Below are 10713 nucleotides of genomic sequence, written 5' to 3'. Positions count from 1 at the left end.
AAATAGCTTTTCAAAAATTGAAAATATTGGCTTCAAACTTATTTTATTTCACAGAAAATATTGTTTTCAATATTCAGTAATTTTTATATAAAAATCCAACACTCCGTGTTGTCATAAAAAATAAAATCTACAAAAAATAGTACGCAAATTTGGTAAAAATTGATACGAGTACATATAGACAAACTTTTAAGCAAGACAAATCGACAGACGGGATGGGAAGTTATCAGTGTGGGTCGCATCCCAGCCTCTTTTTTATTAATATATTTGTTAAAAATGTTAACGCCTGTGTTTTTTCCTTGTTAAGCATCTTAAATTTGAATAAACTCTCCTATTAATTTATGCAAGTGGTCATTGTTTCAATGCAATTTACTTTAGTTTACATTGGCAACATAAGACACTCCCAATTACTACCATTGAGTACGAGAACGGTCAATATATGCACCTTAAGGTGTACAATATGTGCAGTGCACAAGTCTTACCACAAAATATGCATATTTCAACATTACGAGACGAGTACTGAGTAAAACTTAATTGACTTTAAATTGATCGCATTAGAATGCCTTCCTGACTTTGAAAGAAGAATGGTTTCTTCGATTTGTATTTGACAGCGTTAGTAAAATTTAATGGAGCAGTAAGAACCAGAACCATCAATTATCAACACTTTGTGCTTTGAATACATAAAAATGTGAATCCATTATGTAAAATGTTTGGTTTTGTGTGAAAATATATTAAACTCAAAGACTTCTTCTAAAGAAAACGTATATCAACAAGACTTGAATAACGAGCTTTATTTATTTTTTGGGATAATCTTGACCTCTCCGAAGCTATTTTTGGCGAAATAGGTATGTTTTGTACCCATGATGGAAAAATGGGATGGTCATTTTTGGGACATCATAATGGGATTGTGTAGGTAAATGTTCATTTGTTCTTTTTGAAACTTGATTTCCCACAAACCTCGCAGTTGGTAAAAAAAAAATAAGGCAATGGTTATGCAAATGGGCAATTTACCAACAACTTCTTCATAATGGTTATTTTATTAACTTGATTCTAATTAAATGTTATGAGACCGAACTTGAACTTAACATGCCTTCAAATTTATTAGTAATTAGATAAATATTAGGTTTGCTAAGTGAGGCTGAAGCCATTTAATAATTAAAGGGCCTACAAATGCAAATATTTATAGTTTTATTAAGATGTTGGCTTGAAAATGTTCATTATAATTATTCCTAATATACTTAGTTATGGGAATGGCTGCATTCAATGTATTTACACTTTAGGTAAAGCAAATCCATACCTTAGAGATCGGAGGAGAAAGAGAAAGCATCCCCTTATTTTATGATAATTGGCCAGAAGCCCGAAAATTGCCTTTCAATTAAGGCAACTTTATTGAAAAGTTAGTCAAGACAAATCTCCCTAACCTTCAAGTTAATTGCACTTATGTCAAAATGGCGACAAATCTTAATTGTTCGATTAACTAAAAGCTGCACTTTATTACTCTGTGATTTATTTATTTTTGCACAATTCCATTTTGGGATTTAAGTATTTAAAAGGGTTAATTGCGAAATTTGTAAGGAAATAAGTAACATTTATTTACCATACAAGTAAAGATAAACTTGTAGCTTCCCTTAAAAGTTTTCGTAGACAATCATGTTCTAAGTAGTTTTTTCACGATCCGGTAGCATTAGAAACAAAATTACTGATAAAATCAAGCTCCTGGTTATTTAATACCTCTACCTTAATGACATAAATTTACTGATTGCGTCCATCTGTAAAACATTTCACAATCCTGTTGTTTCAATTTTTACTGAGAATCTCATGCCTTGAAAAAGACTATTTTGAGGTGTTATCTTCTCATTTTTTTCTAAATCTTATTTAATGCTTAAATAAAAGTCCTAAGACGTTAAACTAATTCGTGTAAGTCTAATGTCAAAGTTGTTTTTGGTAAAAAACTGAACTTGTGATCAAAATTGACATTAAAATTTTGAGCATTGGTTTTTCGAAAAACTCGGTGATAGTCAATTTAACTACATATGAAAAAAGTGACAGTTGCCTATCACCTTCCAATAATTGTCCTCTTTACAACTCAATGATTTTAATTGATTAACTTGGGTTCAAGGTTTTTAAATATACTTATTTTCCTTAAATCATACAAAAGAGGACAATACCTTAAAGAAGCTAAATTATCAACAGTTGCAAAAAGTAACACAAATGGCACATGTCACATTTTGAAAAATCGAAGACAGAAATTGCATATGTACTTTTTGTATTTTTGAGTTTGTCCATCGGAGACCTTGATGCTTCCCCTAATTTGCTGACTAATTAATATTTTGGACAAGAAAACTGAAGGTTTCAAACCATGACATCTATGGACGTGGTTACACATATCGCCTGTAAAAATAGAAAGTTCAATCTTTGGTAGTTTAATTGAATCAAACCTCTAGTCTGCATTGTGTTGAATGACACTGATGTGTCCAACGAAGGGCTTTCCAATTTATTGAACATAACCTAAAGGATAACGATGAATGAATATGGACGATGAATACATATGGACCAAATTCACGTTGGTGTCATCTATTTCTTAAAACTACTAGCCTTTCTGTAGGTTTAGCGAAAAAATGGAGAAGCTTTTGAGCTTGATTTGTGTATTTTGTCAAATTATATAAAAATAGACGTCATTAGTTTCTTTGAAAAAAAAAAATGATTTTTAATACAAAGAAACAACAGATGGCGTTTGAAAATTAATTATATTTTTTTCCGCCAAACCTACAAGAGGCCAAGCATAGCTAAAGAAATAGAGCACTTTAAGGAGGGCTTTTAGTATGTACATAAATGATTCCTCATTATCCGATCTGCTTCTTCAATTATAATTAAACCTTTTCAAAGTTCGTAAGTGCCTATTGTTGAAGTATCCACGCCTATCACAAATTCCATCGTAATCGTAACTTTTACGAATCTTGAAAAACCGTATCACAAAATCCGTTCGTAATGCAAATTATATGAGATTTTTAAGTACGAACTTATTTGATAAAAGTTTTTATTCGAAATTCTTAAAAGTTTCTGATTACTATGGAATTCGTGATAGGGCTGATCATTTCGGAGACAGAAGTAGGGTTGAGCTTTTCATTAACTTTAGAGACAAAACCTTCCAATTTGACGTATATATTGATGAAATCACGTCGTCGTCAAATGAAAAATCAAATTATTTTAATGATATTGTAAAGCAAAGTATAGCACGGTCAGCAAAATATGAAAAGTATAAAGTTTTCCAATAGAAACGTGTTTATTTTGACAGCTCGTGGCACCCATATTGTTTTCTTTTATGTGGTTTTCCATTGAACCAAAATATTGATGTGCCGTCGACGGGCCGGCAATATTTTTTTCTTAAACGTTTTCCAATGGGAAAAGTATTGATGTTTTTTCCCGACGAATTGATTCGTTTTGAATTCGTCTTTTGAGAAGAATCTACACAGATTTTCACACTCATTTGAACACATACTAAAAACTTGACAGTTTTGCAAACGTCAAATGAAATTATTGTTTGTGGAAAAAATAATTGAAAAAAACAATACAAAATTTGATTAATTTCTTGGCAATATTATTGTTGTGCTTTCAGGATTAGGTAATTATAAATGTATATTAAATACTTGAGATGGTTGAAGCATAATTATTTCATTTTCAGGGCATGGACTACAGAATGCTGGATTTGCTCCTAGATTCGTCTTCGTCCGAGGACGAAGATGTCCTGACAATTTTCAATTGGACGACTTCGACGATTGTTCAAGCTAATGCATTTTTATCCAGGAATGAAAGAAATTCCATTAAAAATTTTGAAAACGTTGTAGAAAGATATACGGACGAAGAGGTGAATAATATTTTATTTTCTTTGAAATAATCACAGTATACATACCTCTACTCACTTATTACTTTTGGTTTCAGTTTCGGCAACATTTCAGGCTCAGCCGTAAGACAGCTGCTCTGCTAACAGCAAAGTATGCCACTTCAAGCTTTTTCAAAAAAGGACGCATTTGGTCAGGACGGAAGTGCGTAAGTGCTGAGGTTCAATGCTTATCGTTTTTATGGTATGTTAAAAAGGCTGCGCAAAATTTTAAACGATTTTCAGATTCGTGAGCTAAAATTTTGTTTTTAAATGTTTTAAGGTTTGCTGGAAATAAATGCTGCTATAGAGAAGTAGCCAACCTCTTCAATATAACACTTTCAAGTGTTTATAGATGCCAAACGCAGTTTTTGGAATTTTTATTCCACATATCACCCACCTATATTAAAATGCCGTCCACAGCAGCCGAGAAGGAAAAAATAAGCCATGACTTTGCAAGGGTACTACAAAAATTGTAATCATTTGATGCGAGTAGGTACATATATTTAAAATGAATTTTGTTTTTTTTTTGTCTAGCTTGCAGGTTTTGAAAATACATTGGGATGTATAGATGGAAGCTACATTTATATACGTAATCCAGCCCATAAAATCAGATCGACATATATAAACCGTCATGGCTTACTATCAATTACGTTGCAGGGTATATGCGACGCAGATAAGAAGTTTGTGGATGTTTTTGTTGGAGCAACAAGTAAAATTCATGATGCGAGGATCTTTCGGATTTCGAATATCTCGAAAAATCTCTCAAGGGTCTGCGAAGGCAAATATCATATTCTTGGTGACGCAGCTTATCCGTTAAGAGAGTATTTGCTCACTCCCTATAGAGATTATGGTGACCTTACTGACCAACAAAAAAAATATAATAAAAAACATTGCCAGACGCGAGTTAAGATTGAAAACACTTTCGGATTGCTTAAGCAAAGATTTCGGCAGCTTACTCGTCTCGATTTCCATACCGTTTGCAGAATGGCAAAATTTGTGCTGGGATGTTGCGTGTTGCATAATTTGTGCATTGAACAAGATGATTTGTGGCTGGAAGCTCTCGAATCAGAAGCTTCGTCTTCGCGAAATGAGATTGCAAGGCCAGACGGAGAGGAAAATGAAGTCCTAGAAGCTTTTTTACTTGCCGATGGTGAAAGAAAAAGAAATGCTATCGCCGCTGCTATACGCTGAAATCAACACGAAATTCGAAGAAAACAACTTACTTTTAACTTCTTTATATTAATTATTATTATTATATATTGAACTTATAAATGTAATAATAAACAAAAATAATTTTCATTAAAAACAAAAAACATAAATAAACATAAATTCATTTAATAAAAACAAAATAAAATAAATTAATTCAGTCTTTTTTAAGGCATTATTGTTTTGAAAATTACTTTTTTTTAAACTCTTCAGAGATACTTCTCAGTATTTTTAATTTTTCATTGTAGTATTCGTCTTTCCTTTTCAAGAAGCGCTCCAAAAAATTCTGATTGGTATCGACCAATTGTTGCAATAGATTTTGCTGTGGTTGTCGTTGGCGTTGATGACGTGGCTGGTTTGTGTCCCTGGAAGTCGATGCAGACCCCAAGGTCGACGCTGATCCCGAGGTCTAAGCTGATTCCGAGGTTGACGTCAGTACAGAAGTCGACGCCAACCCAGAGGTCGGCGCTGATGTTGAGATCGATTTTGAAGTGGCTTGCGCTGAAGGTATTGAACCTTTTTTGGAATAGATTATTCCTGGTGACACTCCTGTGTCTAAGAGGAAAGAGTCATCCCTCTGAATAATCTCGTGCATTTCCTCACCAAAATCCATTTCCTCATAAGCGGCACCACTGGTATTATTGTTGTCAATCACTTTTCGCGTTCTTTTCGAAATTACGTTGAAACGTGTTTCAACTTGTTTGGAGGATATTTTCTCGTTAAACCTCTTGCTTATTTTTTCGGCGATGAAGCACCACATCATTTTTTTATTTTTGAATTGCCCAAAGGGGCCTACAGAAGCCATATATTTTCCATACAAATGCAGCAAAAATTTTGTTTGGTTATCATCCCATTTGAAAATTTTTACTTTTTGGTAATTGTTTGTTTTCGGTTTTTTTGTGATGTTTTTCTTTCCGACATGGGTTGGAGTTGGTGGTGCTGATGTCAACGGTGATGATGGTAGTGATGTTGATGATGCTGAGGAGTCCATCGACGGTGTTCGTGATGGCGGATGTTGAATTGCTGCTTTTGTTGTGGGCTCTGTGGCCGGTGTTTCCAAACTTGTTTCTCCTTCTTCATAGAGACCATAAAATGGAGCGACGTTAGCAAAAAGCACGTTGACTTCTTCTTTTGCTGCAAATAAAAAGATTATTTCGTATTTCATACATTATATTCTATTTCAAGACTTACTTATTCGGTGTTGTATTAGAATTTGATCATCCTCTACAACAAAATTCCCTGACTCATCAATGACCAGGTCAAAGTCAGATAGATCAATAGAGTAACTCATTTTTAAACAATTAAAAAGACATTAAACATCAATTCACCCCAGACCGGTAGTAGCTAATGAAATTGAATTCAAAACAATAGACGAGACGCGGGATTATTACTGTAAATATTTTAGTATACTTTTGACAGCTGCTACACTAATACACTTACAAAAAGATATTGCTACGTTTTTTCTTTCCATTGGAACCAAAAAATATTGATTTTTAGTAGCGACGGGCCGTCTATTTCATGTGGTTCAATGGAAATCGACATTACTTTTTGTCAAAATGTTTTTATTTAATCAGTAGCTAAAATTAATCATAATGGCAAGGTCCAGCATCATGCAACACGGGCAAATGATAGGACTTTTCGATTTTGAAGCTGTTGATTTGAGAAGTTGATCCCAATTTCGGGCAGAATTCATCTTTAACGATGAGTCCAATTTTTTAATGATGTATCCAAATAAAGTTACTGTATGGTGTTTATTTTGGGCTGGACACGTCATCAGTCTGTACTTTTTCGAAAGTCTTGCTAACAAAGCCATCAAAATTAACGCCGATCACTGAAAAACGATGATCATCAATTTCTTGTGGCCTGAAAGTTTAGTTGTGCTGTTTGAAAGTTTTCAATTGTTTAGAAAAACTAAGGGTGGTCTTCCATTACCACACCACAAATTTCCTTATGATTTTTTTACAGTTAGGTAGGGGTCTCAAAAGAACATGTTTTAAATATTAAGACGATTAAACACCTTTAAGTCATAGAAAAAAAATGTTTAATTTCTTTGTATTCCATTTTTTGAGCATAAAACAAGTTTTTTTAATTGATAGCACGGCGCGGCGTACTAATAGCTAGGTATGTAAGAGGTCATTCTGCTCCCTGCAAGCCCCCCTGCTTGGGATCACTATAGGATTTGGGGTGGGTGCGAGTTTGGGTATATGCACAGTACTTTTTTTATTTGCGCACAAGAGCAAATAAATCCCCAACAAAAAGAGCAAGTATACAACATATACAATATGGAACAATAACAGGGAAGAAATGTCAAAATAAACAATTTTTCCATGTTTTTTTACGCAAAAAAGTGAGCTTTGAAAGTTAATTTAAAATAGAAATAAATGTTTTCTTGCTTTAAAATTGCTAAAGTTATTTTTTGTTTGCACATAGCTATCTATGAAACAAATAAACAAATGCGTAATTGGTAATGTAAAGTTTTGCCAAAACGTATGTTTGTTTTTATTATTTCGTTAGCATATTGGAATAAATAATTTATCTTACTTACTTACTTAAGGTGGCGCTGCAGTTCTATGTGATCTAGGGCATCACCCAACAAACTTCTCCATTTAGCTCGGTCCCTAGGTAGATGTCGCCAGTTTCGCGCTCCAAGTTGGGTTAGCTCGCCTTTCACTTGTGCGCGCCACCTGATCCGCGGTCTTCCTCTACTGCGCTGTCCTGTGGGTGTGGATTCGGAGCATTGGTTTCCATGCGGTCTACGTGACCCAGCCATCTTAGTCGTTGGACTTTTACCCCTCTGGCTAAGTCTACGTCGCTGTACAGCTCGTCGTACCATCTTCTCCTCCACTTCCCTTCGATACATACAGGACCGTAGATCACACGAAGAACTTTTCTCTCGATCCCACCCAAGGTGCTTTCATCCGCTTTTGTCATAGTCCATTCTTCTGCACCGTATAGCAGGACGGGGATGATAAGGGTCTTATATAGCAACACTTTGGTCCCTCGAAAGAGGACTTTAAGACTCAATTGCTTTCTTAGTCCAAAGAAACAGCGGTTAGCATGAGTTATTCTGCGTTTGATCTCCGCGCTGGTTGTTTTCTGCGTTTACAGCGGAGCCTAGGTAGACGAAGTCCTTGACTACTTAAAAGTTACGTCTGTCGATGGGGTCGTTTTGACCAAGACGTCGGTGTTGTATGTCTTTCTTGACGACAGCATGTACTTTGTTTTGCCTTTATTAACCGTTAAACCCATTTTTGCCGCCTCTGCTTCAATACTCACAAAAGCCCCATTGACATCACGCTGAGTTCTTCCGATTATGTCAATGTCATCAGCATATGCTAGTAATTGGACAGACTTTTAAAAGATAGTGCCTGTAGTGTTGACATGTGAGCTATGCACTATTCTTTCAAGCACGATTTGAAAAAAATAGCATGACAGCGCATCACCTTGTTTAAGTTGTTTGCAACCTTTATGGAGCAGCTTTAGACGTTGGTGCAGTTTAGAGGGTCACCTTTTTTCAGGACCGGGCAAACAATATTGAGGTTCCATTCACCGGGCATGCTTTCTTCCGGCCGTGTCTTACAGATAAGTTGGTGCATGCTCCTAGCCAACTTATCTCCAGCTGATTTAAAGAGCTCGGCATTCAAGCCATCCGCTCCAGCGGCTTTACTAAACTTCAGCTTAGATACGGCAATCTTTACTTCGTCTAAGTCGGGAGGACGGGATTGTTGGCTTTTGTCATCTATGTTGAATGGATTAGCCTGCCTGACAGCGGAATTCAGTTCGTCGTCGCCGTTATACAGTATGCAGAAGTGATCCTTTCATATCCTCAGCATTGACTGCGACTCCACTATGATGTTTCCACTTTCGTCTGTGCAGCCTTCGGTTCTAGGTTTATGTACCTATGAATTTCAATTCACCTGTTCATAAAACTTTTGAACTTCCATCCTGCTTTTAAACCTCTCAACATCTTCGACCGCACGTTTCTCATGCCCTCTCTTTTTCCTTCTGATAAGTCGGTGTTCCTCTCGCCTCTTCTGCTCATAGAGCTCATGAGCAGCTCTCGTCCTTTTATGCAGTGCCGCTTTGCGTGCCTGTTGTTTGGCTGCATTTGCCTGCCGACATTCCTCATCAAACCAGGGGTTCCTTGTTGGTGGCTGTTTGATACCCAGCACATCAGAGGCGGCTTCTCTGATTGCATTTTGGAAATGTTGCCACTGGTTTTCGATACATTGTGTAGGCGGCAGAGAACTTCGAGAGAGGTTACTGGTAACTCGGTCGGAAAAGGATTTGGCGATCTTCTTCCAGCACGTCCCTGTTTTGCCTTGGGTCTGGAAATCCGAAGTGCTACCTTTGCTACAACGAGGTAGTGGTCCGAATTGATGTTTGCTCCTCGGAACGTTCGTACATCCATGATGCTGGAAGCGTGCCTGGCGTCGATCGCAATATGGTCAATCTGGTTGACGGTATATTGGTCTAGAGAAGTCCACATTACTTTGTGGATGTTGAGGTGTGGAAAACGCGTACTGGCTACCATGACGTTTCGCCCCGCAGCAAAATCAATGAGCCTCAATCCGTTGTCGGAAGTGTTGTCGTGCAGGCTGTTCTTCCCGCTTATTCCACCAAAGATGTCTTCCCTTCCTAACTTGGCATTAAAATCGCCCAGGACTATTTTAATATCGTAGCTAGGACACTGCTCATATGTTTTGTCTTAGAGCTCGAAAAACATATCTTTGGTGTTGTCGTCTTTCTCTTCTGCTGGGGCGTGCGCGCATATCAGGCTAATGTTGCCGAATTTAGCTTTGATGCGTATGGTCATGAGGCGCTCATTGATGCATCTATAGCTCAAGACTTCTTGCCTTAGTCTTACTCCAATGACGAAGCCGTATCGAAATAAGCGCTGTTGGTTTTCGTGGTAGCAGTCACCATAGTAAATATCGCAGTTTTTCATCCTCTTTTTGCCCGGCCCATCCCATCGTATTTCCTGTGTGGCGGTGTTGTCTGCGTTATCGCAGTACTAGGCGACCGATGTTCACCACAGGGAGGTGAGAAAGAGAGTAGGAGTTGATATACAGAGGTGGGTTTTTAGACAAACCTGTCTGCGCTTTTGTCCTCTTGAAAGCACATGTCTACCATTTGAATTAATTCATCATTCATCATCATTAAATTTAATACATCTTAGCAATAAAAAGTTTTTAAATTAATGCAATTTTTACTAAACTGTATAAATAAATTTATTATTTCAACCTCCTACTGTAATTCCTTCTTCTATTCACCGCCCGATGTCGTCGAACGTTAACAAATTTAGAACTGTCACATTAAACGTCATGCTGTCACTTTTGCTTCCATTTTATTTTTTTATGATCGCATCGTCTTTTGTTGGGTGGACGGATTTTAATAAATTCCAATGGATAAAAAGCCTAAAATATTTCAGTTTTGTATTGTTAAACAAATAAAATACTAAACAATTTCATAGCCAGCCCATTTCTAAATCCAAAAATAGTACAAGTATCTTTAAGTTTCGTTTGTGAATTAGACTTATACATAATACAAATGTTAATAAAAATGAAATCTCTATAAAAGTTATTACTACTGCCAATGATTCCATTGTTCCAAATTTTCCGTAACTTCTA

The 10713-nt window shown here is 36.3% G+C and overlaps 2 protein-coding genes across 2 annotated transcripts; one reads left to right on the top strand and one right to left on the bottom strand.

The window, feature by feature from the left end:
* Nucleotides 1-3325: 3325 nt before the first annotated feature.
* LOC129947275 (putative nuclease HARBI1) lies at nt 3326-5083 on the top strand. The gene is made up of 5 exons (XM_056057785.1): nt 3326-3619; nt 3680-3862; nt 3937-4079; nt 4158-4335; nt 4412-5083. Exons 2-5 carry the CDS (start codon nt 3683-3685, stop codon nt 5066-5068), a joined length of 1158 nt encoding a protein of 385 aa, XP_055913760.1. The 5' UTR covers nt 3326-3619; nt 3680-3682; the 3' UTR covers nt 5069-5083.
* Nucleotides 5084-5260: 177 nt separating this feature from the next.
* LOC129947421 (uncharacterized) lies at nt 5261-6619 on the bottom strand. The gene is made up of 2 exons (XM_056057963.1): nt 6275-6619; nt 5261-6217 (listed from the first exon to the last, which is right to left on the bottom strand). The coding sequence occupies exons 1-2, from the start codon at nt 6372-6374 to the stop codon at nt 5493-5495; spliced, it is 825 nt and encodes a 274-aa protein (XP_055913938.1). The 5' UTR covers nt 6375-6619; the 3' UTR covers nt 5261-5492.
* Nucleotides 6620-10713: the final 4094 nt, after the last annotated feature.

This window comes from Eupeodes corollae, chromosome 2 (assembly GCF_945859685.1).
Source record: "Eupeodes corollae chromosome 2, idEupCoro1.1, whole genome shotgun sequence".
Classification (NCBI taxonomy): Eukaryota; Metazoa; Arthropoda; class Insecta; order Diptera; family Syrphidae; genus Eupeodes; species Eupeodes corollae.
The sequence above is the reverse complement of the archived record's forward strand: the minus strand, read 5'-3'. Positions and strand labels throughout refer to the sequence as shown.

Excerpts from the sequence above, each read along its gene's own strand:
- LOC129947275 (XM_056057785.1), top strand. The coding sequence starts at position 3,683 with ATGGACTACAGAATGCTGGATTTGCTCCTAGATTCGTCTTCGTCCGAG. Across the intron at positions 3,863-3,936 it reads AAAGATATACGGACGAAGAG|TTTCGGCAACATTTCAGGCT; the intron begins GTGAATAATATT and ends TTTTGGTTTCAG. Across the intron at positions 4,336-4,411 it reads TAAGCCATGACTTTGCAAGG|CTTGCAGGTTTTGAAAATAC; the intron begins GTACTACAAAAA and ends TTTTTTGTCTAG.
- LOC129947421 (XM_056057963.1), bottom strand. The coding sequence starts at position 6,374 with ATGAGTTACTCTATTGATCTATCTGACTTTGACCTGGTCATTGATGAG. Across the intron at positions 6,218-6,274 it reads TCTAATACAACACCGAATAA|CAAAAGAAGAAGTCAACGTG; the intron begins GTAAGTCTTGAA and ends TTTTATTTGCAG.